The sequence below is a fragment of the Sodiomyces alkalinus genome (assembly GCF_003711515.1).
Source record: "Sodiomyces alkalinus F11 unplaced genomic scaffold SODALscaffold_8, whole genome shotgun sequence".
Taxonomy (NCBI): Eukaryota; Fungi; Ascomycota; class Sordariomycetes; order Glomerellales; family Plectosphaerellaceae; genus Sodiomyces; species Sodiomyces alkalinus.
In genome coordinates this window covers 784620-812036 of record NW_021167086.1, presented here as the reverse complement: position 1 = coordinate 812036, position 27417 = coordinate 784620, and the positions used below count along the sequence as shown (strand labels likewise).

The 27417-nt window shown below is 53.5% G+C and overlaps 8 protein-coding genes and 1 non-coding gene across 9 annotated transcripts; 4 read left to right on the top strand and 5 right to left on the bottom strand.

The window, feature by feature from the left end:
* Positions 1–847: 847 nt before the first annotated feature.
* Positions 848–2125, top strand: SODALDRAFT_314610 (calmodulin; the record flags this gene model as incomplete). Its single annotated transcript, XM_028609263.1, has 6 exons — positions 848–1098; positions 1230–1298; positions 1396–1411; positions 1505–1630; positions 1760–1975; positions 2088–2125. Exons 1-6 carry the CDS (start codon positions 1096–1098, stop codon positions 2123–2125), a joined length of 468 nt encoding a protein of 155 aa, XP_028464721.1. The 5' UTR covers positions 848–1095.
* A 48-nt stretch (positions 2126–2173) lies between these two features.
* SODALDRAFT_380401 (hypothetical protein) lies at positions 2174–3511 on the bottom strand (the record flags this gene model as incomplete). Its single annotated transcript, XM_028615105.1, has 7 exons — positions 3158–3511; positions 3047–3094; positions 2913–3018; positions 2722–2798; positions 2603–2647; positions 2300–2514; positions 2174–2211 (listed from the first exon to the last, which is right to left on the bottom strand). Exons 1-7 carry the CDS (start codon positions 3172–3174, stop codon positions 2174–2176), a joined length of 546 nt encoding a protein of 181 aa, XP_028464720.1. The 5' UTR covers positions 3175–3511.
* A 1827-nt stretch (positions 3512–5338) lies between these two features.
* On the top strand, positions 5339–6304 carry SODALDRAFT_325481 (hypothetical protein; the record flags this gene model as incomplete). Its single annotated transcript, XM_028609984.1, has 2 exons — positions 5339–5798; positions 5928–6304. The coding sequence occupies 2 exons, from the start codon at positions 5339–5341 to the stop codon at positions 6302–6304; spliced, it is 837 nt and encodes a 278-aa protein (XP_028464719.1).
* Positions 6305–7908: 1604 nt separating this feature from the next.
* On the bottom strand, positions 7909–10057 carry SODALDRAFT_361744 (hypothetical protein; the record flags this gene model as incomplete). The annotated part of the gene is made up of 6 exons (XM_028614406.1): positions 7909–8897; positions 9058–9206; positions 9361–9393; positions 9537–9703; positions 9859–9881; positions 9979–10057. The coding sequence occupies 6 exons, from the start codon at positions 10055–10057 to the stop codon at positions 7909–7911; spliced, it is 1440 nt and encodes a 479-aa protein (XP_028464718.1).
* Positions 10058–10194: 137 nt separating this feature from the next.
* Positions 10195–12199, top strand: SODALDRAFT_361743 (hypothetical protein; the record flags this gene model as incomplete). Its single annotated transcript, XM_028614405.1, has 12 exons — positions 10195–10262; positions 10326–10383; positions 10458–10563; positions 10625–10675; positions 10773–10826; positions 10891–10957; positions 11065–11185; positions 11283–11357; positions 11515–11584; positions 11679–11706; positions 11798–11865; positions 11976–12199. The coding sequence occupies 12 exons, from the start codon at positions 10195–10197 to the stop codon at positions 12197–12199; spliced, it is 990 nt and encodes a 329-aa protein (XP_028464717.1).
* On the bottom strand, positions 11992–12073 carry SODALDRAFT_t148. The gene has a single exon. It is a non-coding gene; the product is annotated as a tRNA-Ser (tRNA).
* Positions 12200–12295: 96 nt separating the features above from the next.
* Positions 12296–13978, bottom strand: SODALDRAFT_361742 (hypothetical protein; the record flags this gene model as incomplete). The annotated part of the gene is made up of 2 exons (XM_028614404.1): positions 12296–13305; positions 13414–13978. The coding sequence occupies 2 exons, from the start codon at positions 13976–13978 to the stop codon at positions 12296–12298; spliced, it is 1575 nt and encodes a 524-aa protein (XP_028464716.1).
* A 4527-nt stretch (positions 13979–18505) lies between these two features.
* SODALDRAFT_210196 (hypothetical protein) lies at positions 18506–19181 on the bottom strand. The gene has a single exon (XM_028607271.1). It carries the CDS (start codon positions 19118–19120, stop codon positions 18611–18613), a length of 510 nt encoding a protein of 169 aa, XP_028464715.1. The 5' UTR covers positions 19121–19181; the 3' UTR covers positions 18506–18610.
* Positions 19182–20941: 1760 nt separating this feature from the next.
* Positions 20942–25990, top strand: SODALDRAFT_280745 (hypothetical protein; the record flags this gene model as incomplete). The annotated part of the gene is made up of 4 exons (XM_028608254.1): positions 20942–22255; positions 22331–24631; positions 24697–25815; positions 25874–25990. Coding segments are annotated over 4 exons (4851 nt in total), but the record flags the coding sequence as incomplete, so codon positions are not given.
* Positions 25991–27417: the final 1427 nt, after the last annotated feature.

Genomic DNA, 27417 nt, shown 5'->3' with positions numbered 1-27417 from the left:
CCCCTGGTGTGTACCTACTAATTTTATGGGGACTTTTTCGAGTTGTTACAGTGTCCCCTGCGGCATGCGGTAGCAGGTGCAAATCACAAATCTTTCTGTACGCTGCAGAGGCAGAAGGCACCTGGAGTGACTGGAGTGACCATACGAAGTACAGTCTGACGGTTGCCAAGCAGCACGGGACCTCATTGCAGATTTGTATCTGGGGTCTGACAATGCGGTGCGCATGAGTGTGTCACCCATCCCCTGAAACAACCAGAGTAGAAGTCCCTCGAGTCATCTGGAGTATGGTGTACTTAGGTATTTCTTCCGTGAAGCACATCTCTATAGGGGCTTTTTGCTCAGACATACTTCGACGAAATACGGTCCTTACCTTAATACTCTTCGGAAGGCGTTCGGCACAAGGCATACCGTAGGAGTAACAGGTTCATGCTGTAAAAGACCAAATGGGGGAGACATACCTATCTCGAAATCAGTCCATATGCCAAGCAAAACCGAGGCCGCGTAATACCTCCCTGTATTGCTTAGGCTTGCATCAAGCGCCGTGCCAGCTCATCCTTCCCCCCCACCATACAATCAATACACACAACTTTTTGCGAAACACACGGCGCAAAACCAGGAACGTCCTCAAAAGTAGGGATCACTCCGCCTCACATCTAGTCAGAGAATATAACTGCCCCGTTCATGTTAAGGTACCGTAGTTATAATTAGCCCTTACGTTGCATACCTATATCCTAAGGTACCTATGTGATGTTATCTCACGTGTCTAAGTGTAGGGGAAAACACGTGAATCGCGTGCAAATACCCAGCCCGGCCCCGCACAACGGAAAACGGAAGGAGGGGGTTGTGGGACTTGTGGCGCCAAACAACGTGGTGTGGCTGAGGCTGGGGCGTTTTGTAAAAGGGGGGACGAGGCGCTTATGCGACCAGGGAACCTAAAGCTCACCTTGCGCAACCTCACCCAACATCCCATACCTAATTTACTCGAGCATTATCGGACTCTGTCCTGCAACACATCTATCGGACCCAAGCCACTTTATAGACACTCGTCTACCATCCAGAATACCAGCCACGTTCTTCCCTCCCGCGCGAGAAAATATGGTGCGTCGTGGTGAACCAGCCTCTGATCCTACCCCGCCTCCCTACCCCTATGCTGATTCGTCCTCATATCAAACATGGCAACCTCGTGCTTTCGCTGACTGATGACCGCGTTCACCATTACCACCACGTAGCCTTCAACAGCTGTCGCCAATCTCACACAGGAGCAATACAATGATCTAGTGGACGTCTTTAAGGTCTTCGTATGTAGCCCCTGCCCTCTCTCCTTTTCGTGACCGTCTTCATGGACGAGCCGCCAAGGAATGACAAGCCAGGACTGACATGGCGCCGCTTTCTTAGGACCGAGATGGAACCGGTATGTTCCGGGGTTCTCTTAAATGATCTTCAGCCTTGCGGGTAGTTTTTCTTCACCTCTAGACCAACCTGACTGACGTGACACCGTCCCTAGGCGATATCTGCCCTACCGAGCTCCAGGTCGCCATGAATTCCCTCGGTCTGAAGCCGACTCTTGACGAAGTCAAACAGATGATTCTGGAGATTGACGTCGATGGCGACGGCCGCATCAACTTTGAGGGTATGGCTAGGTCCCCCTTGTCTTTCCTTCAACTCCCTGGGCCGCGGACTTGTTAAGAAAAAGAAAGAAAAGAACCCCCGACGTCTTACTATTCGTCAAACGATGGTCTGCTAACTGCCAACACGAAAGAATTCCTCGAGATCATGGCTGAGCCGGCCAGGCCCGTCGGCGAGAGCAAAAACGAGCTAGTCGCCGCTTTCGAGGTCTTCGACAAGGACGGCAGCGGCTCCGTCTCGCCAAGTGAGCTACGCTCCGTCCTCATCTCACTGGGTCAGAGGCATTCAGATGAGGAGATCGACGAGATGGTCCGGCAGGCCGATCTGGACAGAAACGGCTCCATCGATTGTGAGTGGTTTCCCTGGTCCTTTGTTGAGAGCCGTTTCTTCACGCGGCCAACTCAACAAAAAAAAAAAAAAAAAGGAACGATGACCTTCGACACCGTCTAACCTCGATGCAGATCACGAATTTGTCCAACTTATGGATCCCAAGAAATGAGGTTGAGCTTGAATATATACTAGACACAACAAGGATATAGCGAAACGGTCATGCAATATGCAATGTTGAACTCTTCTTTCGTCCATCTTTCGGGCACACCGAGAAGAACATCGCCGGGGTAATCGTGTTCGTCTTTTATTCCCTAACCGTGAGAGTATGGAAAGAATAAGGTACTGTAAGGAAAATGCGTCGAGAGCGAATCGTCGAGTGGGTAGTTGTGATGTCCGATGACGGAGATCAAAGATGAAAAATGTGACGTCGAAGGTCTCGACCAGACCATGCCCAGACTGGGTCCTGCAATCTTCCCCTTTCTTCCCCGCGTGATCGACACCGGCCCGTAACGCATCCAGTGTGCGATGAGCAAGTCCAGCACGCCTTTCGCTCCGTCTCTTCCTATCACACAGGTCTCGCCTCGTCACGAGCTAGCTAGTTTAGCAGCAGTCGCAGTCGCAGCAGGTTAGGCAGTCGAGACAGCACGAGCAGGCTTCACCGCAGAGCCAACAACAACAAAGCGTCGCGATACTGTGGGGAGATATCGTGTTAACAACAGCTGTAACTTGTTCTTCTCGTGGTATTGGGGGTGAGGGCGAGCTCACCAGGTGTAGAGACATCCGTGGCTCTTCTCTTCCTGGGGAGGCGGGGCCTGTGGCTGAGGCTGAGGCGGGTAGTACATCTGGAACGCAGAGTTAGTTTGGCAAGTTCAGACCACTATGTTGTACAAAGCTCCAACTGATTGGAAGAATAAACGGCGGGAAGCTTATTGTGGCGTCGCTGCGACGAGACGTACCGGTTGTTGGCCTGGGGGGGGATAGCCCTCGGGGGGAGGATAGCCCTGAGGGTAGCCCTGGGGAGGAGGGTAACCCTCAGGGGGCGGCGGGGAGCCGTAGTATTGCCTAAGGTGGTGACGGTCAGAAGCTGAACCCAAACAGAGACGAAGAGATTTGGGGCGACAGGTTCGATTCGGTTGGGCTGGGCGTCGCAAAGATGTCCAAACAAAACAAAAGAAATCGAGTAGGACGCAACGCGACTTACTGCTGGGGATAGGACATTGTGACTGAAGCGGAATTCAGAGACGAGGAGACGAGCTAAGCTAAGCCTCTTTCTTCTTTGGATTTTTGAAAGGAAGAGTGCGGACAAGGTGTGGTGTGTGGTTGGAAAATATAATAGAGAAGAGAGACGAGGAAAAGAAGATTAGTCGGTCAACATAATTACGGATACTGGTTTATTAGAGCACGGGCTACCACGTCGGCGCATGCCCGGACTAGACTGAAAGCCCAGAAAATTGGCAGAAGGAAGGAAGGGTGTTTGGGTTCACAAAGGTCCACTATGCCCGCGTTTGCGGTCTGTCCACTGTCCACTACCTACCTACCTTATCCACCTACCGTATACCTACAGACTGCAGATAAGTAAGATTAAAAATAACCGTATCCGTCCGTAAGGTACCTGCCTGGTATTGCCGTTTTGTACACATGCTTTTTTTGGGGGGGAAGGATGCGCTGGCGTTGACAGGCGATCATTGTGTTCTCGCGAGGCAGGCGTTAGATTCCCGACTTGAGACCCCGAGTTTTTTGACCGAAAGTTTCGGGTGAGGACGGACCGGATGACCAACGTTGCAGCAGAGTGCACCTATCAAGGGTTCACATATGGACAGGAAGTGCTGCCATGGGTGCTTGGCGGCGTACGTGTACACTTCCTAAAACCGTTAGCCTGACCGCAGCTGGTCTAAAGACATGGGTACTCCGGCGAATAGGCACCCGGGCCGAGACGAAGTTAGTGGCACCTAAGACGATGCCCAGCTTCTTGGGTGACTTGCTGATCAAACGAACCCCGTCAAACTGCATGCACGTTGTACCCTTTAGAGATTGTCTAATCTTAACACTCCTGTATTAACTGCTCCCCGTGTGCGAAGGAAGTACTTGAAGCAGCCCCGAAAGATTACTTTATTGACATACAAAGTATCTCGACACGTTTTGCGTCTAAACGTCAAAGGTGCAACTCTCGAATCATTCGTCCTTCTTGCCCGGTCTCATTCCGTTAACAAGTTCAAGTACTTCAGGACAGATGGACAACCCTTTGTTTACATAACTGCTCATTTGGTTCCCACTACCGTACTTAGGTACCTCCGCTAGAAACCTTGGTCTCGTGGAAACGTGCAACTCGTTATTACCTTAGTCTGTATTTCGTTCTTATGTCGCTGCGACGACGGGGTACTGTCTCTTCGTATCATTCTATGTACGTTATCAACTTCTTTTAGCAAGTTCGTGGCTTTGATTCTTGTGCAGACCTTCGCGGTTCAGTCTACTTCATTCAAGTCTCTCTGGCTGACCCCTTCCCGCCCCTGCTCTTTTTGTCCTCTAAGCTTACGCGGCCGCGTCATCTCCGTCCATCCTTCGGGCCCTCCCGCATTTTGGACCCCTAATAATCAACAAACTAGCCAGGCCACACTCAACCTGTCTTTGCTGTTTTGCTGTCAGACCAATCAGCGAAACTTCACCTTCCACCAAAGACCACCGAGAATGGCCGAATGACCCCGTCCCTGTGTCGCTTACACCCGCCCGAACCGTTTCCGAGATGCTTCCGCGACCATTCCGCAACAACACGAGCAAGCATTCTCCGTCAGCCACGATACGCATTATTCTCCAATGAAGTTGGCCAAATAAATACACTGGAGGAGAAGACTTATCTCCTCAAAGGGTCGACTAAGATGGTAAAAGGCAAAGCAAATTTGTGGCGCAGCCTTATCTCCCCCAGGCCTCCAGCTCATGACCCTGAGGCTGAAGAAGGTACCACCCGAGAGTGCATTCCCATTCCCCTCCCCCGCTTCCATCGTGCTTACCTTGGGGGATAAAAAAATAATTCCCCTCCTTCAACCCCCTCTTACCGTCAGCTTTTTCCTACCCCAAACCTACAAGCTCGGGGACTTGTTTTGTTTGTACCTCGTAAACCTGACCGCCATAACTCGTACTTTGTCCGTGTAGTATGTTCTGCTACGCTTAGATATTGCCCCCAAACCTCGCTAACGTCTCCAAGACTAAGTTACTTACTGCAGACACTCACGTTTCCGAGATACAACCCCGCTAGTCCTCCGAGGCCGCAATAGTTTAGACTTCAGACGTTCAAAAATCGGCAACAGCTCAGGCGCTGATAAATATCTGTCCTGCGTTTCCCGCTCCCCATCAGCCGTCGGATCCTTCCGACCCTCAAACTCCCATCATGGAGACTCCTCCCATGGCTGCTCCTTCTGTCCCTCTAGGCTGGGTCGCCCAGTGGGAACGACGATATCAGAGGTGGTTCTACGTCAGTCAAGACAGCGGTCGCGCTCAATGGGAACATCCCTCCCCTCCCTTTACCCCTGGCCCGCCGCCTGCCACTAGATCGTACCCCGGTGTGTACGGCGGCCAACCCTACGCTGCCATGTCTGCGCCCCTCCACACCACGCCTTACCCTTATCGCGGGAACGGCTATGTCGCCGAGCACCCCCGGCCAGGTTACGGCGGCGGGTATCCGGCGCAGCCCTACGGTGGGCACGGTTATGGCGGAGGGTATCCCGCGCAACACTACGGCGCCCAGGCCGGGGAGAAGACGAAGAGCGGCAGTAGCGGCGTTTTGATGGGCGCAGCCGGCGGTCTGGCTGTCGGCGCTATTGGCGGTGCCCTGGTGGCTAATGCCCTGAGTGAGTTTTTTTGTCTTCCTTTTTTCTTTTCTTTTTTCTCTGCAACCCGATTAGCTCCCATTCCATCGCAGGAGGGGGAAACAAAAAGAAATTCAGTTGTTGGAAGTTTGCTGACTGGTGAATCCGCAGACGATTCGGACAATAGCGGCGACGAAGAGGCCCCCGCACCGGCTCCACCAGCGTATTACCCTCCCCCCGAAGAAAACTACTACGCACCGCCCTCCGAGGACGAAGCCCCCGCGTTTGACAGTGGCCCGCCTCCCGTCTTGGGCGCGGTGGACGAAGACGGCAATTCGATCAGCTCCGGCGACCGGGAACGAGTCGCCGAGGCCCGTGAGGAGTATGAGGAGGCTCTCGTTGCTGCCGCTGATTCGGATGCCGCCAGCAGTGACCATGAGGCCGTCGAAGAGGCTCGCGAGGCGTATGAAGAAGCCTACCAGGACGTGTATGGGGGAGAGGAAGAGGATTACGGAGGAGAAGACGAGGACTATTATGACGACGAATAAGGCTTCTCTGGCGCTCGCTCTTGGCCATTTGCGTTTTTTGATCGAGACAGGCTCTTGCAAGTGGTTACGACCTGGAGTGGAGGACTGGAGAAGGGGAAGAGAAGGGTTGGTATGCCCCTCACGAGTTCATGATCTGACAACCGAGGAATCGGCGAATAAGGAATGGGAAAGGCGCGGTGTCCAAGGGTTTTACTATGTTGTCGCTTATGTGGCTTCGGAGATTATGGGAACGGTTATCGTTGTGTTATGCCGGTTGTAGCCTGCAAGTTAACAGGGCTCCTCCCATCACTACTGAATGCAATGAGAAACTTGATCCGAACACCAAGACAGGAGGCTTGGAGGCTTCACTGCAGACAGGAGAGAGTCCAGGGAAACGCCAGACTCGGACCGACGCTCGACCGTCGCAGAGAAAACCATATCTAGGATCGTCAAATCTCGATCCATGACGAAAATGCCATCATAATATCGCACACCCATATGGCCTGCGGGTTGGGAAGCGCATCGTGACGGGCATTTTGGCTCTTTGGAAGACGGATGTCACCGAACCTAGTCGCGTATTTTCTGATAGATCTGTGGGTCTAGAAGGGGAGTGATTATGAGAAGAAGGATGGAGGCGACGAAGAGTTGGGTTCAGCTCGCTCCTGATCGGTTAGGCGAAGAGGACAAAGAGAGAAAACTGAAGGCCTAGTCTAGGGAGCGAAGGTCTTTAGTCCGGTCGAAGAGGTGCATACAGACCCCCTGGGGTTCAAACTGATAACAGGATAGCCTGGGGGTCCAGCAAAGGGACCAACCGGCCCATCAGGTTGGTGCTTAACCGGTGCGTATGGATCGAGACCCCAATGAGAAAACCCCAAGACGAAAGAAAAGAAGAAGGAAAAAAAAAACCCCGTAAAATAATAATAATAGATTATGGCTGGATAAACCCCCACTGTTCAGCCTTCCAATTTTGAACTTCTCCCCGAACCGAGTGGCTGGGAAATGTGGCAGCAGCCCGGTACGCAATGAAGGACTGAAGGGGTCACAGCCGACGGGACGGGGACTTTATAGGAAGGACCCCTGTTTATCCGCTTCGTTCCGCGACTCTCGACGACGCCGAATATGGGGACTTATGGCTATCTCCTAATTCTTCATTGTTTAATCAACATATCGAGAAGTATGCTTTTAGAATGGTTCTCCAAATTGATTCTGCTCTAGACGACCAGCTCAGCCAAATCGCGGGCAAGACAATCTGCGAACAGCCATGGCGTATCTGACCTCAGGATAGACAACATACTTGAACCGCCTCCTTTCTTTCCCAAGAAGATAATAAAATAAAATAAAATACAATAAAATCAAGCGCTCGATTCGCGCGATGTCAAATCCCGTCCTGTCCTTTCCCCCTGTAATGCGGATAAACCAGAATAGCCGCCATGTCAGGCTTGTTCTTCCAAAACGCCAGTAGCCGATGCCAGTTCCATATGCCCAAACCGGGGGGTTACCCCTCCGCCGAAATTAAATAGATATACATTATGTGATAGAAGTGAAAAAAAAAGGGGGAAACGAAGAAGAATAGAAAGAAGCAGAAAAATGGGGGGCCAGACCCCGTGGGGGAAAGGAGACAATGATCACCTCCAGGTAGCATGGATTTTGACTCTCCTGCTTGCCCGCGTCCCCTTCAGCCCAACATCTCCCTTGGACATCAAACTCTTCCACCGACGCGACAACGCATTGCGATCTTTCCCAAGGTTGCGAGCGCAGTCTTGCCACTCGGTCTTTGTGAGCTTCAGCTTCTCCAGGACCAGCTCCACCAGGATCCTGTCATCCTCAACGCTCCACGACTCGCCGTCGGCCTCTACCTCGAGGTTGGTCCCTTGCGGCTCTGCCCCTCTCGCTGCATCCCGCAAAGTGAAATTGTTGCTGTTGTTGCAGTCGCTTGCGCCGCCCAGCTCGAGCAAACGCAGATTATGGTAGTCGGACCGCTCAAGCCCGAGAGGAACCACCTCGGGAGCGATGCGCGCGCGCTTGGGTGTCCGGGGCGCGGGAGGCGTGCGGGGTTCTGTGGGATAATGGCGACGCAGGGGGGAGGACTCGAGATCGCTCTGCGAGGTATCGCCATCGTCCTCGTCCTCGTCCTCGTCCTCGGCCTCGTCGTGGAGGGCGCGGCGACGCTTGTTCGCGCCGCGCGGAGGGGCGCGCTTGATGATTTTCTTGCGCGGTAGGTGGTCGCTTGGGCCGTCTGGCTTGGTCGGTCGCGGGCGCAGGCGCAGCTTCAGCGGAGGCGGCGCATACGCCAGAGGTGGGGTGGGTAGCTGTGTCGCGGGAACGGGATCATCGACTGGTTGTGGGGGAGGCGTCGACAGGAGGGTCTGGAGAGAGCGGCAGGTGCTGAAAATGTCGCCGAACGCGCCCTGGCTCGAGAGCGAGGGAGGGCTGGCGGGAGGAGAGGCGAGGAGGGCGGCTTGAAGACGAGTGCGAGGTGTGGATTGGTGGTGTTGCTGCTGCTGCGACAGGTCGCAGGCAAACGCAGAGGGCATGAGCATGATGTTTATGTTTCCGTCCGAAGACGTAGTATGGTGGTGATAAGTGGTGGTGAATGGGCGACAGCGAGGTTCAGCTTTGTCGGCGAGTGTCGAGTGCGATTAAGCGGTTTGCGACAGCGACCCCCAGATGCGCCAGCCGAAATTGAGATGCGCGCGCGACGGACGGGGTCGAGGATAGCGATATAAAATTCGATAAATATAATCCGCAAAGTATTGGGGGTTGCGACAAGAAACTATGGTAATCGGGTGGCGAAAATGACAATGTTGGTTGGTGAGGATGGTTCGAAGAGAGCAAAAACTCGGTGGTGGGAAGAGGAAAAAGAAGGTTGGCGAGGAGACGGCGCAAATAGGTGGGTGGTTGGTGGGTGATAGGCGGAGGAATGCTGGGGGAGGGGGGTTAGTAGGGCTCCCCGTTATTAAAGGGACCAGCACGATCCCAGCACAACGGGGGCAAAACGAGGGGGGTGTTCCCAGGGCGAGAAAAGGGTGGGCCACATGACGGGTGTTAGTGAGTACACGCTAATATTAGGTACATACCTGAGCTGCGAGTCACCGTCGGAAAAGAAGTAGCTCGTACTGTGTCAGTCTTTTTAGTACTTGCTCCCTTCTCGTCAACCCTTTCTCCTTCCTTCCTCTCACTCTTTCTCCATATTTATCGTTACAACGTACATCCCTCCCATATAGGTAGGTACCTAAGGTACCTTACAGATGACTTGAAAGGGAATGCTGAAGGTGGGGTAATGTACACTTCCTTGTCCGCCGGCGCACCATCTCTGCTATCTCTGTCTGCCATCTCCGTCATGTCTACTGCAGGGATGGTCCAAATCGCCTCAACGAGGCAAGCCACAAGGAAGGACATCGATAGAGGGAAGAACTGGCCCTGCGAAAGTCAGGGCAAGAAAGAGCCCAAAGGCCATGGGGAGACGGGCCCTGAGAAGAGGGATGGACGAAAAGGGAGGCCAGACCTACCCTTACCCTTATACCTACAGCTACCAAACGACCAAGACAAAGGACCCGGATTATTTTTAAAAATACCTCGCAGCAACGCCATGACATCTCTATGAGGATTGCAGATGAATCAGAAGAGCGTTTGCCCTATCTTCTGCCCTCTCTCTTTCTGCTTTCATCTATTAGACAGTGTCAGTCGAGGATAACCAGACGGCATCGTCCCTTTCGCTTTGCCAATCACTCCTCCCTTCTTCTCCCTCCGTTGCTCTTCTTCTCCTGTCGGCATTTTATCTGGGTACTCTCTTACCCCTCTTCCTATCTCCTCCTGTTCATGTACGTCCACACCATGCATCTGTGGTACTCCGTACAGTACATGCATTCATTCGGCAGGACATGCAAGCTAGCCCACCCTGAATGGTATCAATGGCTTCCATGTGTATCGCCCCCTTCTATCTCCCCTCCAGCCCACTTGGCACCAATGTTGTGAAACCGTCTTGCACATTTGTTTCTACTCTCACACTATGAAGGAAACTAATCGCTCTGGTGGTTCGTAGTGGGTGGTTTGAGAGCAACTCCCTCAAACACTCGATAAACGCCATCTCGATCTTCTGGGTCATGAAGGGACAAAGGGTTCCGAGCGAGTGGGTGTATTGAGAAGTCAAGGGATCCCTCACATCGTTTTCTAGGTGATTAGTTACGGAGGACTAGCGGCATGGTACGGCTCGCTCCCTTCCTCCCTTCCTTATCCCCTCGACCCCTCTCTCGATATGGCGCTGCTGTCGTCTTCCCAAGGTGCCATCGGAAAGAGCCGTGGTTGTCACTCAGCTTTCCTTTAATACAGTGTACTGTTCAGCGAACTGCTACATCTCCGAAGTATTCGGCATCCTAGAAATTTACCGCATGCGTGTTTACACAACGTAATGTAACAGTTTGGCCTACCCGATATGTCTACCGGGAACGAATTTCGAGTGTCTTGGGTAGACTGCACAGGTGTCACACAGACTTTCCCAACTCTGAAGTACACTGGCCATCAACTCTGAGGAGCATATCCATCTGTCCACCGTTTTCTTCTAAACACTTGGTCTAAAGTCAAGTACTACTTCACAATGTCGTGTAAAGGCATCTCGCCCTCGCCCCTCACCTTATGGGATGTGTTAGACCAGCTCTACCCTTCGGCGCCCATTGTGTCTGGCCTCCGTTAATTACTTTAGTCTCACATGACGGTAAGAGGCGGCGGACCGGGGAGGGAGGGCCTGATGCGACGGCCAAGAGGCAGATCTGGTCTGTTGATAGAGGACCTATCGGCCGATCCACGTGCCCCTTGCCAGTTTTTACGAAGTCTAATTGGGATGTCCTGGAAGGCGGTCGTCATTATGAGCCTCTGGCACCATTCCTGCCAACAATGAATTGTCTTGTTGGAAGATTATCTGAGGTCACTGACTTCGTAGATCGTAGTATCCCTAATGTGACGCAAAGGGCTGGGCCTGTACTTTTTTTTTCTTCCCTCGGAGAAGATGGATCAGATAGGGGACGTGCTCAACCCGGGGGACATGATGCGTCTCGTCGATTTCATGTTTCATCTGCAAGTAACACGCTACCGACACCAGACACTGCCGAAAGAACAGACCAACAGCAAGGCAAACTTCTATTAGCACGGGAGACAGAATCTATATAATAATGACCGGCAAAGGATGGGAAGGGGAGAATGAAAATAGCGCAACACGTTGTGTCGCCTTTCTCCAGGAGGAGGTTGGTTCATCACGACGCGAAGTATACGCGATCGCGTTTCCTCATCGCGTTCCCGTCGCGACACGTGTTTAATCACTTGCGTGAACCATTGGCCAATCATATAGTCTTAACTGCCTTTTAGTTCTTCTGATTGGCTAGAACCTGCACATAATGGGAAGAATGCGGCGCACAGACCATGGCCTACTTGTTAGCGTCTTTGAACGGTTCTTCTTGGCGCGCCACTTGAGGCGGGTGGGTGGGGCCCAAGCCGGGGGGGTTTGTTTCATTGCTCTCCAAGGGGGTTCAATATCGAGTCTCTCAATTACAAGCTGGGTTCTGCTTTGCGCCAACCCGCAAGACAATTGAGTAAGTTGAGAGTAACAAAGAAGAACTATTTTAACACAAGAAAAATCCAAGTCGATTGCCTTGTTTAACAACATCCTCTCGCCATAACGCAAGCCTATTACGCAAAATAGGCAAAAAGAAACAGGACGACGCCGATCGGATTCGAACCGATGCCCCCGAAGGGAAAGGATTTCGAGTCCTTCGCGTTAGACCACTCCGCCACGACGCCTTGAGTGTTTTTCTGGCAAAGACACCGGTCTATCTCGGTGGGTTCATATATGGCAGCTGGCATCACCTGCTCTTTCTTCCTTGGTGGGGGCCACAGCCTGGATTGGTATCAACGACGCCCCCATAAGTGCAGGGCCAATTTTTCTTGATACAGCGAGGTTTCCTCTATCTTGCCTGAAACTACGGTAACAAAATATACAACAAGGGAGCAGACTATTCACCGTCAACTTAGCCCGCTCTGCCACCAATGGTTCCCCTTTCTCCAGTGTGCGGTAGTATCGTCGTCAATCCGCCACAGGGCGTGGTCGACCTGGCCGAACCCCAAGGCTCGGACGAAAGACAGCGGCACAGGCTCAAGGAGCCAAATGCCGGCGTGGGCGAGATCAGCCGCGAGCGGCCAGGAAGTGAAGTGCAGCCACAGGACGACGTAGGCCAGGTTTCCGGCGCGGCGCAGCCGCCGGGGGAGGGGATCGATCCAAGCGCGGAACGCGACGCAGGCGGCGCGCTGGAGCAGGATGCCCGCGCCGGAGAGCAGGAAGAAGAGCATGGGATACAGGGGGTCGGCGGGGCCGAGGGAGGTCCGGCTCCCGCAGCCGTGGAGGATGCCGGACTGGAAGAAGGCGAAGAAGGCGGTGGCGGCCTTGGCGGCGGACGAACGCGGCGGGAAGAGGTGGTGGCCGGCGCGGGAAGAGAGCCAGGTGCCCGGGCCGGCGAAGGGGGCGCGGAAGGTCTGGTGCCAGCAGGCGCCCCAGAAGCCGGCGAGGCCGCGGTCCAGGACGAGGTCGAGGGAGCCGAAGACGGAGGAGTAGCGCCACAGCTCGGCGCGGAGCGGGTACACGCAGCTGGTGATGTAGTACTGCAGGAGGTCGTGGAGGGAGAAGAGGCCGACGATGGCGGCGTGCATGCCCAGGAGCATCATGAGGCTGCGGCTTACCCCCAGGAACCAGGTGGGGATGGCGTCCAGGTAGGGCGGCAACGGGACTTGGTCGAGGAGATGGCCGGGGCCGAGGATCCACCAGGGGTCCCTCATCATGAGGACCTTGAGCACGTCGAGCACCACGTAGGCGTAAACGCAGGCCATGACTTTGGTGCGGACGAAGTCTCTGACGGTAGGGTAGGTGGCGTAGCCGGTGCGAGTTTTCAGGGGGATGGTGTCCATCTTGACAAGCTCGCCTGAGAGGGGCTTTTCCGGGCGTTGCGGACTTGGTATGTTCGGGACGGCCCAGTTCCACCCTGTTGAACGGACCGAAAGTCAGTAAATCACATATCACCATGTGCGACCATGACGAGCATCGAAGTAGTTTAGACAGAGAAATAGAACAGGGGGGGGGCTGGACAGACCTGCGCCTCGAAAGGTGGAATATAGGTCGAAAGCCCACTCAAGACGTTCCAGAAAGGTACCATCCACCGGAAAAGCTTGCCAGTAATACTCAAACTGCTTGGTATCTGAGCCTGGCGCAGTTGCCTGATCCCGAGAGCGCGAGCCGGAATGAGTGGTTCCAGTGGGTTGGGGTTCTTGCTTCTCCCTCCTCCGTCTAGCGACCCTCTCAGCCTCAGACTGCGGACGAGACCAGACGAGCATGGTGAGGTTGTGCATGATGCTCCAGTAACCCCAAAGGCCGGCGGCATAAGCCAAGGCGACGTTGGTACTGGATGTGTTCCGTACCAAGTTGGCGTTAAAGCCGACAACGAGGATGACAACCAGCCAGCGGCAGCGGTACAACCAAGGGCGGCGGACATGCGGGATCGACATGTAGAGGATGGGAATGACATATCCCGGGATGAAGTGGTAGGGGATAGTGAAACGGTGGGCGCGGCCAGCATCGATGCCGGCTTTGAAAGCATCACGGTAAGCGGTTAAAGTAGCGACTGCGAGAAGCTCTGGGGGTTCCATGCCGTTCGCCATTCTCTAACTTTTTTTTTTTTTTTTTTTTGCATGCAGGCAGCAGATTGTGACAGAAGCAAAGTGGTTCGCTCTCTTGCTGCGGAAGGCTACACGAGATTCGAGTTCCCGCTCCGTCTTTTTTTGGTGGAGGATGTTTCTAGTGTGACGGACGTGGCCTCTTACGAACGCCGTAGCTAGCCCTTCGTCCCTGTGGTACCAGGCAGGCAGAAACGCTGGGCGATGTAGCTGAAAGAGGAAAGAGAAGCAAGCGGGATAGGGAGGGACTGTAGTATCATGTCGGCGTCGACGGTGAGAACGCGCAAGACTCGGAAGTCGCGGAAGTCAAACAAGCGTAAGTAGAAGAGATCAAGTGGCAAATCGCCTCCAGTACCTCCGGCTCGAGTGGAATTCCAACGTGGGACTTTCGAAAACTGTTGACCGATGCAGAGACCAGATGAGATCTGAGAGTGCGACGTGTAACAATATTCTTTGTTGTCGATTCCGGCTCCGGGAAGTTGACGAAGTCATTCAGTCTACTCTCTCAACCGCTGAAGTTAGAACAACCCGCAATGCTTTTTTCTCCCGCGGTTTTTGACGAACGTGCTTTGCTACAGTCCATTGGCCACCTTAAGTACTCCATATGATGCTGTGATAATTGATTGGTGATACGAATACAAACAAAAAGGAGGTGAGACATTGAATCATGTCCCGAGACCTCGTGACGTCAAATGATCCGTGCGCCCTTCCCGGGACGTTTTTCATTTCCCGTTATCTTGGTGGCGGGCTCCTTTTCGGCTTTTTGTGGTTTTCTGTTTGATGCATGGGCTATGCAAGGAAATGCGTATAATTGACTTAATAGGTGTAAAAACAAGCCACACGCCACAGGACCCGGAACCTGCGGGTGAGTTTCGCTGAGATAATTTTCCCGGCACTCCGGCTCAAGATCCGCACAGCGTGTCGTGCCGATTGTGCCAATTGATTCCAGCTGCTCTCAGCTGATATACTTAACCCGTCTCTCTTCGCCATTCATCTTCTCTCCCAGCCGCTGACAACTCTCCGCATCATCCTCCAGTCCTTGATTCCCTTCCTCGACTCGAGCCGGCTCGTCTCGCAGCTGAGCCAGTCGATCAACTCACGGTATCTAGTCTGCCTCCGCACCAACGTCTTCCGGATGGCACATAGTCCGAGCCTGGACCAAAGGTCTATTAGGAGCCGGTCGATGAAACCCGAACGAGGCAGATATGCACAATCCCCCCCCCCCCCAACGCAAGTGAGACTCACCACGAGATTTGAACTTTACTCAAGCGACAGTCGTAGTCAGGGTACTTTTCCTTGCGTGCCTTGCTCGTTAGTAGCATGCACGCCAGGTCAATGAGCCTGGAGATGGTCTCTATGTTGTCGTAGATAGATCAGCAAATCAGCAACACCAAACATCCGAGGAATGATTCCGGACGTCACCAGGTTCGAGGACAAGACGTAGCCGCGGAGCGTACCTATAATGACTTTCGTTCCGGGTTGTTGTTGGGTGGGGAGACGGCGTGCGTACGCCCACATCTTGGTCGTCGTCTCGACAAACGCCTCAAATAGGTTATGCATGACAGTATGTGTCGAGTTGTGGCCCGTGTCGTAGAACATGACGTGAGATTGGAGCTTGAAAGTGTCTGCGGGTATATAAATCAGTTTCATCGACATTCCCAGACGACATAGACTCTAGTAAGGGAGCAAGACATCGACCTACTCAACACTTTCCTCAGGAAGGTCTGTCCTGGTGTGCGTCCAAACTCGACGGTCAAGGCATTCGCGGTCGCTGCGAGGATTTTCGGTTAGGCTAAGTTGTCTTCTCCACGGCATGGTCCCAACATGAGTGGCTTACCAGAATCCTTCGGTTGATGGCGATCCTTCCCAACACCGAGTGTTCGACAGTCAATCAAGGTTCCACAGAAGGGAAACCCGCCGCCTTCGGGGAGCTTCTGCACTGGGGTGCCCTGGATGCTGAGATCAAAGTTCACCAGGGTCTTCGACGGGCTCACCGCAACTCCGTATTCAGGGACCCCCCGATGCATTTTCTCCACAAACTTGCTGGCTTTGGAGATGTCGGTGGTGATGAGAAGAAAGTCATCGATCAGCCTTGACAAGAGACAGTCTTCGCCGGTCAGGAACGACAGATGCTGCCTTTCAAGGTCGGCATAAAAATAGTTGCACAACATCGCCGACAGCACCGACCCCTGTGGAATGCCCTTCTTTTGGCGGTAGAACTTCTTCCCAATCTTTACTAAATTCTGGCCTATGTGAGAAGCCACCAGATCCAGTAGGTCCCGGGCATTTTGTGGCCTCGCCATCGCACTGTCCACGAAGATTGTATGTTTCTTGCCATGAGCCAGCCGATTCTGAGCCCTTTGGACGAAGGTTGACCGGTCGTGCTCGGTCAGAGCAACGGTGTGCCACCGCCGCATTGGCTTTACGACGTCCTCGAGGTGCGTGGATTTGATTTCCACGTGCTTCATCAGTTTGTACACCTCCTCGCTGGGGATTTCCTGCAGGAGGCGGAGCATAGCCTCCTGGGGAATGGTGTCGAAGGCAGATCGCACGTCTACCTTGACAAAGTAGAGCGTCTTCTGCGGCGACCCAAGCTTGGTGCGAAACGCCTTCAGTCGTTTGTGGATATCTGCAACGGAAAAGAGAGACGAGCCCAGTTTCGAAGGGTTCAGGTCCTGTTGTCTGGGTCAGCGCGAAGCCGGAAAGAAAAACAAAGAAAAATAAAGAAAGGAAAGCAAGCAACGAGAAATACCTTTTCCAACCTGAATACAGAATACACGGGCCCCAGGATAGCGTTGATGCTTGGTCCTAGTATCTCCTTCTTTCCCATGGCCGCCGTTCGTCTCTGGAGATTCATAATAGGTCGCATTGTCGTCTCCTTTGGCAGGAGTCTCATCTGGCCGAAACCCAGCTTCCTGGAATCGAGTATTTCCATGGCCCGACTCAGCTTCACCTCCTCGAACATGTTCGTCTTAAGGGTGGCCATGGCTGGCTCCGCTACAAAGCGCCAGACATCGTGACGGAAGAAAAACAGGCTGTATCGATGAACGCTGGATTCGGTAATATAAAAATTACTGCGAAGGAGGGGTATCAATAAGGAGTCAAAAACATAATAGAGCCATTCGTTCAGTATTTCGAGTCGTTTGGCCAGATCGGTCCGACTCGTCTTGTTAGACCTTAGCCCAGGGGGTGCGAGCCAACCGATGCCCGTGACCTGCAAAACTAGAACATCAACTGTCGGAGACTCTTTACATGCACCTAGGCAGTTATTGTGACGAAACGTACCTTCAGCCCGTCGGCGACCTCGCGAAGGGACATGGACTCAAATCTCCGTAGCTTAACGAAGTGATCGACTTTAGCCATAATGAGACGTTTGTTATAGGATTGATGCGGCCCACTGCCCCAGAACTCGTTCGGTATGATTTTTGACAAGGTGGCCTGACAGAAGGCGGACACCTGGGAGGGTGGTGTCGCCAACTCAGTCAGGGTGTCGAATGTAATGACCGGCTGGGAAGCCGGAATCGCCCTGGGCCCTTTGCGCTCTTTGCCCGCCGACTTCCGACGAGGACCAGCTGCTACCAGCAACCGCTCGGTGCTTGGCTTCGCATTTTGACCTCCTAGGATGGAGTCCTCGCCGTGGTTCGTTGTTTTGGACGTCGAAGCCCTGCTCGATTTGAGATCTAGAGGGGTCGGGCAATAGTAACGGAGCAATTCCGTGTAGGAGCAACGGCCGTGGAGAATTTGAAGGCGTTGAGTCAGCCGTGTCGCGTCTCCGCGTAGTCGCTTGGGGATCCGAATAGGGGCCGGTTTCCCATCGGGTACTCCTAGGCCCTGGCGATAGGCTTTGATCTCATCCTCCCGCAGGGTGTAATCTTGCAGTTTTTGCGCCGTCTTGGTTCTGTCGACTGGAGAAGTGAAAGCGTTGTGTAGACCAAACTGCCGCGCGAAGATGTACATCATTACTTTCTGCGTCCTCTCCTGATTTTGCGAGTCGACCTGCCCGCCGGCTTCCTTTTCTTCTGTTGTTGAAGGTTCTACATACGGACACCGGTTGAGGACATCTAGTAGACCATGTTAGCAAAGTCGGAACGGCACATCCAGTCGCTACCGGGTTTTCCATACGAATGTGTCGGAGGCCAAAGTTGACGTGGCCTCGCCCATTGAGGGCGGGACGTGCATACAACATGCGGCTCCTCACGAATGAGATTCCGGACGGAGATACTTCCGGAGCAGACGCATCTGGAGATTGAGAATCGCCGTCTCTACACCGTTTACCCGGATTCAGCTGAGAAATGGGAGTGCCACTAAGCTGATAGAAGTTTCCGACTCCAGCCTGTAGCGGCACGAAGATGGCGCAGTCGATGAGTAAATCGATCATCATCTTCTCGCCAGACTGTCCAAGAAGCATCAGAAGTTGCGGCCAAGGGGCCTCTTTTAGGGTCTCGACGTGACGATTTGGAAACAAGGAGTAAAGTCCCGGAATACCAGAGACCGTGGCGGCAGATGACGGGGTCCTGCGATATCCATCGCACAGAAGATGCTTTGGCCAAGAGCTGGGGGCCCGGGTCCTGGAAAACAAGAGCCATACGACGAAGTCCACAATCTAGACAAGGACAATCAGTACAGATTGCCGGGTGTAGTGCGATGTCCTCCCTTTACCTCTGACTGGGAGTAGAGAGCGTCGGCCGGGTCACCAGAAAGAGTTACGTAAGACTCGTCCCCTTTCTGGGAGAACGAAACCCATCGCTCCCAGCGGTCATCATCCTTCTCCGCATTCTGCTGTTGCTGTTGATGCTGCTGAGAAGGAGGACCATGGGGGATTGCCACGAGGGTGTCGTCAAGTAGGCTACAGAGAAGAGTTTCGGTGGGATTTATGCCCCGTTCCTCTGAGGCTGGCGGCCCCGAACGCAGCCCTAAACTGGCAATTTTCTTGCGCCTGAGCCTAGACGACCTGGGTAGGTTGGAAATGAGATACTCGCGTAGAGTCTGGATCTTTGAGAAGTAGTGCTGCAGTATGGCATGGCTGACCGGCACGGTGTTCTTATGGCGGGCTCTCTTGGCCGGTGGGAGGCCGTTAGGACACTCGTGATTATTCGCTGACCGCTTGATCCGGCAATTTGCGGCCATTATAGTATTGTTTTGAAAGCCATTGATGGGTGCGACTTGATCTTCGCAGGGCACCTTCTATGTGCTCGGGTTGATGAACGCGAGTTCAAGAGCCGTGACGCGTATTCAAGCTGCGGTCTTACACTGTGCTGCTTCATACTGTATAGACGTACAATTTAGGGGTGACACACGGGTACACAAATGACTAAGCACTAGGTTCGGTCATATTGGTCTCTTATTTATCTCGACTCCAACTTCAAAGTGCAATTTGTTCACCTCCCACCAGTACTTCCACCCGCACATGCTGGAATTTCCCGTGTGGTGATTCTTCTCTTTTCTTTTGCCCCATTCTTATTTTGATAAGCAACAGAGTAAGGACAAGGAAAAGGAGGAAGAAGAAAAAGATTGATATTCATCTGTTGCGCACGATGCTACGATGACATGCTGAGATACGAATTGGCATCGAGTTGTTGCTTCTTGCTGATCTGCAGGCTGGAAGATCTCCCGTCCTGGCTGGCTGCGAGAAGGCTACCTAGTTGCTCATCCGAAAACAGGAAGTCTAGATTATTCCATCTAAATATACGTACTCACAATTCAGAACCCTGGCGAACTAGAAAGTAGTTTAACCAGAGCCTTCGTCGAACAATTTGGCCAGAGACGTCGTCGAACTGGCGTACCTGAGGTTGAGTGGGGCTTGTATCCGTATGTTGTGCGAGATAAGACGATTCGGTACAAACAATTTTCGGTCTCGGCATCTACCACTTTAAATGGTACCTTACACAACAAGTGGCGTGCGGCATCGCAAAAGCTCGTTGCATTTGTCCCACGACCCAAGCGCGATGGGTCTAGTGCTAGCTAGTCCTTTGTCGCTATCAACTAAGGTAGAGGCCGACAGGTCCCGAAGGTGCCGTCATAAGCCAAAAGTTTAGACGCACTACTTACTCTGTAACACTATGAGGGATGGGATGATGCCCACGGCTCACGACAAGGAGTAAGGTAGCTACTCGTGCGGAAGAGGCAAGGCAGCATGTGTACTCCGTTGCCCGTACGGAGTAAGGATCCTGACATTTAATATACCTTGACCTAGGTAGGTAATGAGAGAAGTGCGTGTTGTGAGGCTGTTTGGTTACCTAAGGTACCTACCTAATAAGGTACCTTACCTTAGGTACCTTAGGTGGGTGTAGGTAGGTACAAACGTACCTTATGAATACAGTATACGGTCAGAAGTACTCGGTAAATGCGGGGGGCAAGTCGTTGGCGGCGTGGCGCTGTGTGGTAGGCTTAGTCTCAGGTACCGATAAGTACCAAGTCGTAATTAGATAGATACCGTCTCAGGGCTTAAATCCCGTGTGAGGTCAATGCTGTTTCTGTACCCTAAAGTCTCTTGCAGGTAGACACAAGCAGGGACTAGGTCCTTTAGGAGGGACTCCCCATGTTGTCCCTGTCTAATGTAGCCCACCACTCTACGGATATCACCCACCCACACATTGGCCTTCTCTTCGCTGGCTCCTTCCTTCTTCCCTTGCATGCACTTTATTTTGTATTGATAGGTTTAGGACAGAACCAAACTGTTCTTGCCTTCAATGTCCTTCTTTAATAGCTGCATCGTACCTGCCTGACTTGTCTTCCTGGCCTAATTAATCCTATAGTCGCTAAGGCAGGTACCACTCAACGTGCCACTTTCCTTCAAGAACCTGTCTTGCCTTTATTCATCAGGTACCAACACCTGGGGCATTACCGTCTACTCCATAAGGTACCTTCCCTGCCTTCCTCCTATCGCAAATCAGTATCCAAATCATTGTCTTCGATTGATCTTCCTCCTAAACAACCCCTTCCAATCTACCTTCACAACCACCCATAATGTCGCCAGGCGACTCATCCATACTACCACTACCTCAAAGTCTTCTCTTTGGTGAGATCTTACCGGAACAGCACGATAACCAGTCAGCGGGATACGGCATCGAGGCTTTTGGTGTCCGACCACGGCGGGGCTCAGAATCCTATCTTCTTCACGCAAAGGTTGTGCACCAGCGCACCTTGTCTGACCCAGACATGATCGAACCGCCATCACCGACCGATTGGTATCGTAGTGCCCAACCGGAACCTCAGTTCACGCAACCGGTTCATGCTTCTCAGTTGCCCCGAAGCCATGGCCGAACGCAGAGCGATACCGCCTCCCCGGCCACAAGGAAACCAGCCCCATCCCAAGTTACGCGTCAACGATCCCACGCAACTTCTCCGACTTCCAGACTCCCCATTTCCGTCCGCAGACTGGGAAACCAGACATCGGCTGCTACGTCCGGAACCTCGTCTCCCACCGACAGCCCGAGAGCCAGCCCCTCCTACCTCAAACGAACGATCCCCGCCGCCGACCTTGTCCCTCCCAGCCCGAACGGCAGGACTTCGAGGCAGTCTAACTCCTCTACCAACCGAGCGAAGACATCGACAGAAACCGTGCCGACGCGAAGGACACCTGCTCGAGGCGTCGCCACGTCGAACAGCAATGCGCGCCTCGCAGCCTACGTGGCCGCCCCTGCTCCGAAGCCGTCACCACCCCTACGAAGTTCTCGCCCTCGACAGTCAGTAGCCACAGCGACCACAGCAAGCTCTCGCATGAAGGCAGCCGACAGGGCCAAGTCGCCTCACCGGAACGCGTCCCAAACGGCCCAGAAATCTGGGGAGTCGGCCGCAAGGCGCAAAATATCCATCGGCCCTGTTGACTTTGAGCAGCGAAGGGAACATATCAGGCTAGCGTACAGCAAGTCAATAAGGGATACCCAGGCTCGGGAAGCGAGACAGCGAGCTGCAGAGAAACGTAAGAAGGAGCTCGAAGAGGCGGCGAGAGCCAAAGCCGCCTTGCTAGCGTTGCAGTCCCAATTCGAGAAAAAATCCGAGCACGAGGCTACTTCTTCACCGCATCTCGAACAACCGGAAAAGCAACCCTCAAGTGCGTCAACAGCAACACCGACGCCGGTGGAAACCAGCCCAGACGTGCCGACTCCGCCGGTTGCCGCGAAAGAGCTGCTTGCTCTTGGGATTCCGGGCAGCTTTCCTGTCAGCACACCTCCGGCCAATGCGGATGAGCCACCCCCTTCCGCCGTTTCGGCCACAAGCGAAACCACGGAATTCGATACCGAGCCACAGACTATCCCCCCCGTGGAGGTAGAATATGCTCAAGCCCCATTCGGATTGGGCCTCATCTTGCCTGATACAGAGCCTGATCAGGTACAGCCCCAACCCATTACGGAGGTAGACTCTGTTCCTGTGGATCTTTCGGCACCAGGCCACGAGAAAGCCGAATACAAATACCCGTTCGAGGACGAGCCAGCCGAAGACGATACTGCGTCAATCAAAGTGGTGCTAGACGGCCATATTTCTCCTCGCATACCTCCCCAAGTCGCGTCACAACCGGAGCTCACGGTCGGTACTAGGGAAGACCGTGATCACTCCGTGCCCGGTGCCTTCTCAGAGGACTACGAACCGATTCCTTATGCCGGCCCCCCGCTCGGAACGGTCATCCAGATCCTTCGACGCGAGTCCGACGACCAAAGTATTCCCCAGGAGACGGCAGTCCCTCTCAGTGCAGACGAGGACGAGTGCGATGGTGAAAGCTGCCTCACGAGCTTAGATCACGGCGAGGCGCGAGAAGCCGAGCACCCCACGTCGCAACAGGATGTTCAGTCCTGCGGAGCCTCGGCGACATTAGACGTTTATTGTAAGACGGAAGATCGAACCCGGGACACCCTATCCTCAGATCGGGCCTCATCATGCGACTCCGAGCCTATCAATGATGGGCATCGGGGAACTCACCCAACTCACCAGACGCCCGATATATCAGAAGGTCTGACCGCGCCGGCCCTTCTGTCATTTGCGAACCGAGCAAGCCAGCACTCTGTCTGGACCGACTTCTCGATCGAGAGCAATGACGCCTCGTCACGCGTATCTAGGGAATCAATGCTTCAAGATGAACCCTTACCACCGCCGAAGCCCCCGTTCGCATCGGACGTGAGCTACCGCGCAGGGTCTGGATCCGAAGCCTCGTCTGCAAGACACAGCAGTTATTACAGCCCAAACCTGTCGCCGCTCGATGCTGGCGTCAATCAGTCACCGCTGCCTATGGGCAGCCATCAGCTTCCTGAGATTGACACCGGAGAAGGGTTTTCCATCCCGTACCTTTCTAACCGGATGAGCCGGAACCTGTCTCATGTGCCCTTGCCAGACTACGAGCCACCTCCTGTACCTACCCCGGCATCGAGTTCCATCAGCGAGTTTCGCAGGCCGCCGTCCAGTACCTATCAGACGCTGGTTGGTTCCTCCAGGCGCGGAAGTGAGGACCATGCTCGACCCATTTCCACGCCGCATTCCGTTGATCGCGAGTCTCTCGGCGTGAGAGAGCCATCTATTGGTGGACCGACCCTTGTTGACCCGGACCAGAGGTCGTCAACGGCGGCAGGGTCGATTCAGGAAGATGATGAGACGGCAAAGAAGGAACGGCGCAGGCTTCAACAGCGACGCAATGTCATCAAGGAGCTAATCGATACCGAAATGGTATTCGTGAGAGACATGAACATAGTCGAGGAGATCTACAAGGGCACAGCCGAAGCCTGCCCAAGGCTCGACGGGAAGACGATCAAGCTTATTTTCCGTAATGTCGATGAGATTGTTGTCTTCCACACTGCTTTCCTCGCCCAGCTCAAAGAAGCCGCCGCTCCCGTCTACACGCCGCTGGGACGACGTTCAGCCCAGCCGACGGAAGAAGGCGTTCAACCGGAGACGGTCACGTCCAACGAGTCGGACGATGCCAAGGACCGTTCTGTGGTTTTCGGCCCTCTTTTCCAGCAAAACATGGAAAAGATGAAGGCTGCGCACGAAGGCTTTTTACGGAATAGCGGCCATGCTGCAAAGAGACTCATCCAGATTCAGCAAGATCCGACTGTGCAAGTCTGGCTCAACGAGTGCAACGAGGTGGCGAAGGATCTCACCGCGGCGTGGGACCTCGACTCCCTTCTCATCAAACCCATGCAGAGGATCACGAAATACCCTAATCTCATCGTCACGCTGTTGCAGCATACGCCTCAAGACCACCCTGACCGTGCGGCCTTGATTTCGGCCAAAGAGATCCTAGAAACTGCCATTATCGAGATCAACAAAACGAAAAAGAACTTTGAGCTAGTCGGGCAGATTGTCGGACGGAAGCGCAAGGAGTCCGACGTCAAGACCGGCTTTGCTCGCGCATTTGGCAAGAGGGTGGATAAGCTCCAAGCATCAAGCACCAGGATTCCCGAGGACGCCGTGTACGCGAAGCTCCAGGACAAGTTCAGCGATGACTTCCTTCGGCTGCAGGTCGTCCTTCGAGACGTCGAGTTTTACACCAGGCAAGTGAGCGCATACGTCCACGAATTTCTGCAGTACCTCTCGTCCATGGAACTCGTCATGAGGCTTCAGCCAGGAAGCTACCCCGAACTGGAGAGCAAATGGGTCCAGTTCAACGTGTCGATGAGAGACATTGAGAAGATGGCCCTTGACCAACATGTAAGCGACGTCGACCCATTTCTCCCTTTCGGTGTGATACTCTCTGACCTAATCTGCCACGTTAGCTTGCCCAAGTGCGCAAACATGTCATCGAGCCTTTCGAACTGGTCATTCAAGCGTACGGCAATCCGTCTCTAGCCATGAAGAAGCGGGCCAAGCGAAGGGCGGACTACGAGAGAGCTGAGCAGCTGAAGAAAGCCGGCAAGTCTATCGATGCTAAGCTGAAAGAACAAGTGGAGCAATATGAAGCGCTCAACGAGACGCTGAAGAAGGAACTGCCGAAGCTGTCAGGCCTGACAGAAAGGGTTGGCAACATTTGCCTCGGAAACCTGGTCAACATTCAGGCAAACTGGTATGGAATTTGGAAAGACAAAGTCAAAGCGGTGCTCGGTGACTCCCCCGAGGTGCCGGAGATTCAAGACATTGTCTCCACGTTCCAGGCCGACTACAAATTTGCGCACGAGCAGCTTCAGAGCATCGGCATCCTGAATCCGGCCTACAAGGGCAGAGCATCTCTGTCCACTACCAACACCCGTGCCAGCACGGACGACGGAGCGTCTAGGGTGCGTCATCGCCCGGCCGAGCTCAGCCCGCGGATCCGTGGGAGGTCGGTGAACAGCGATCATGCACCTGTGTTGCCGGCTCCGGACTTTGCCAGGCACTCGGGTGGACAGCTCTCGCTGTCTCCATCGCCGTCGATTCCAAGCCCCCACCAGTATTATTACCGGGACTATTATGCGGGTCTCAACGTTTCGCGACCTTCACCTCAGGCTGGAGCGACTGCATCGCCGCTCATCGGAGGCGAGTCGTCTTCTGGTACCCCCACTGGCGCTCCCTCGCCGTCCACCCGGCCCGGAACCGGATGGAGTTATGACTCGGGCGGTCTGCCGCGACAAAGCTCCGAATCGAGTGCCAATGCATTGCGCGAGTCGAGTTCGACATACAATTCCCCCAACCCAGCGCCGCCGGAATCGAGGCGATACTCTGGACTCTTCCACTCAGCTCTTCCCATGACGGATGGTGCCGAAGAAAGCCAACGACAATCGAGGGCATCGTCTCGTGAACGTGTCCATGCCAGGATTGGATACAACGTGTTGTGGCTGGCGGCATCGCTCTTCGAATTCAATATCGAGACGACCAAACATGAAGCCGGATACCCGTATCTCACGTACCAAGCTGGCGAGGTATTTCCAACCGATGCCGAGTAACCACGTAGTTCCCGTTGACTGACAATACTGGCAGATTTTTGACGTTGTTGCTGAGAAAGGAGAGCTCTGGCTGGCCAAAAACCAAGATGATCCTGCCGAGGAAGTGGGATGGATCTGGTCAAAGCACTTTGCCAAACTTGCCGACTCCTAGACTCTACCAGGTTTCATGCATAAACTCCTAACATTTCCTTCATGGAAGGGTCATGCCATGTGCAGTTCATATATGGCACTCAGCATATACCGCTGAACCTTTGAGATAATATCTGATGGTTCTATGCGCACGCGCAGGTTGGTTTGCGCACATCGCAAGATGTACATGGTTCACCTACAGAGCCATGGCTAAAAAACTTGTGAATCCCATAATCATGTGGATGGATAAACGCCAAACGAAGCAAACCGATCATGCATCAAACGTCATTGGGCGACTTTGTTTCTGCCTTATACCAGGCCAGAATCACTACCAGTCATGACCAAGCCCCTCAGGCAGCGGTCATTTGATACCACTCTTCCTAATACCTTGTAACTGAGTATTGTTGGCGACGGATCGGATAGGTATTATCAGGACGGGGCGCTTTTTTCTTCTTCATTTTTTCTTCATTTTTTCTTCATTTCTCTTATAAGGCCTCTACAGGGGAAGGACGGTATAATGAAGCCTCGGACAGAAACGGATTATGCAACGGCGATTTCAGAGAGAAATCCCGTAAAAACGAAGAAGGAAATGCCCCTTTCTCTTTTTTTCCACTACCACTATTCTGCCCCACTTTCTTCCTTTTTCCCCCCTATCTTGCTTTTTGGCTGTCCTGTAGCATGGAACTTGACTTGGCCAAGCGGGTGGCTTGTTCCCATCAGGCTTCGCCTTTGTCTTTTGCTTTTCTAACGGGCTTGGGGATAGGATGGGTGGCTAGGGCTGACAGCCGGAAAGAGGTGGGGAGTGAGTGTGAGGCAGCAAATGAATAACCGAGCGAGCGAGCGAGCGAGCGCATTGCGATCTTCTCTACCTTGCTGAACTATACAGGTCATGTATGTAGCAACTCCTGACTACGCAAATGTATGGATGGGTAGATAGGGAACGAAACCATCTTGACGATAATGCTGAAGCCATCCGTGGGACTGTACCGATACCAAACAAAGGACTGGAGAAAAGGGAAAACAAGATAGAAGAGTGGGTTCACGCCGTTGGGGAATTTAAGCCGGACAAGAAAGGCCGGGCGAATGCAGCTACGCACACTGGCGCCAACCGCCGTGTGTTGTGTTGTTGGTGGAAGACGGATGAAAAGGTGACCAATCGACTCTTATTACTACCTTAGGTAACCATTGCCTGTCTAGCTTAGGTACTTATATGTACTCTGTTTCCTCTGTAGTCCAAAACAGAAAGAGAAGACACAGATATGTACATGTCCACGACACCAAGAGGAAGAGAAGGGGTTACAGAGCATGTACCGAGAACATGGAGACGGTATGCAAAGAACCCCCCCCCCCCCCCTTTCGCAGATGCAGCTAGCGCGTTGCCGGCCGAAGAACTGGGCAGCTCTAGGCCCGAGTACCATCCCGTAGGGAACGGGAGCAATGCGAACTTGG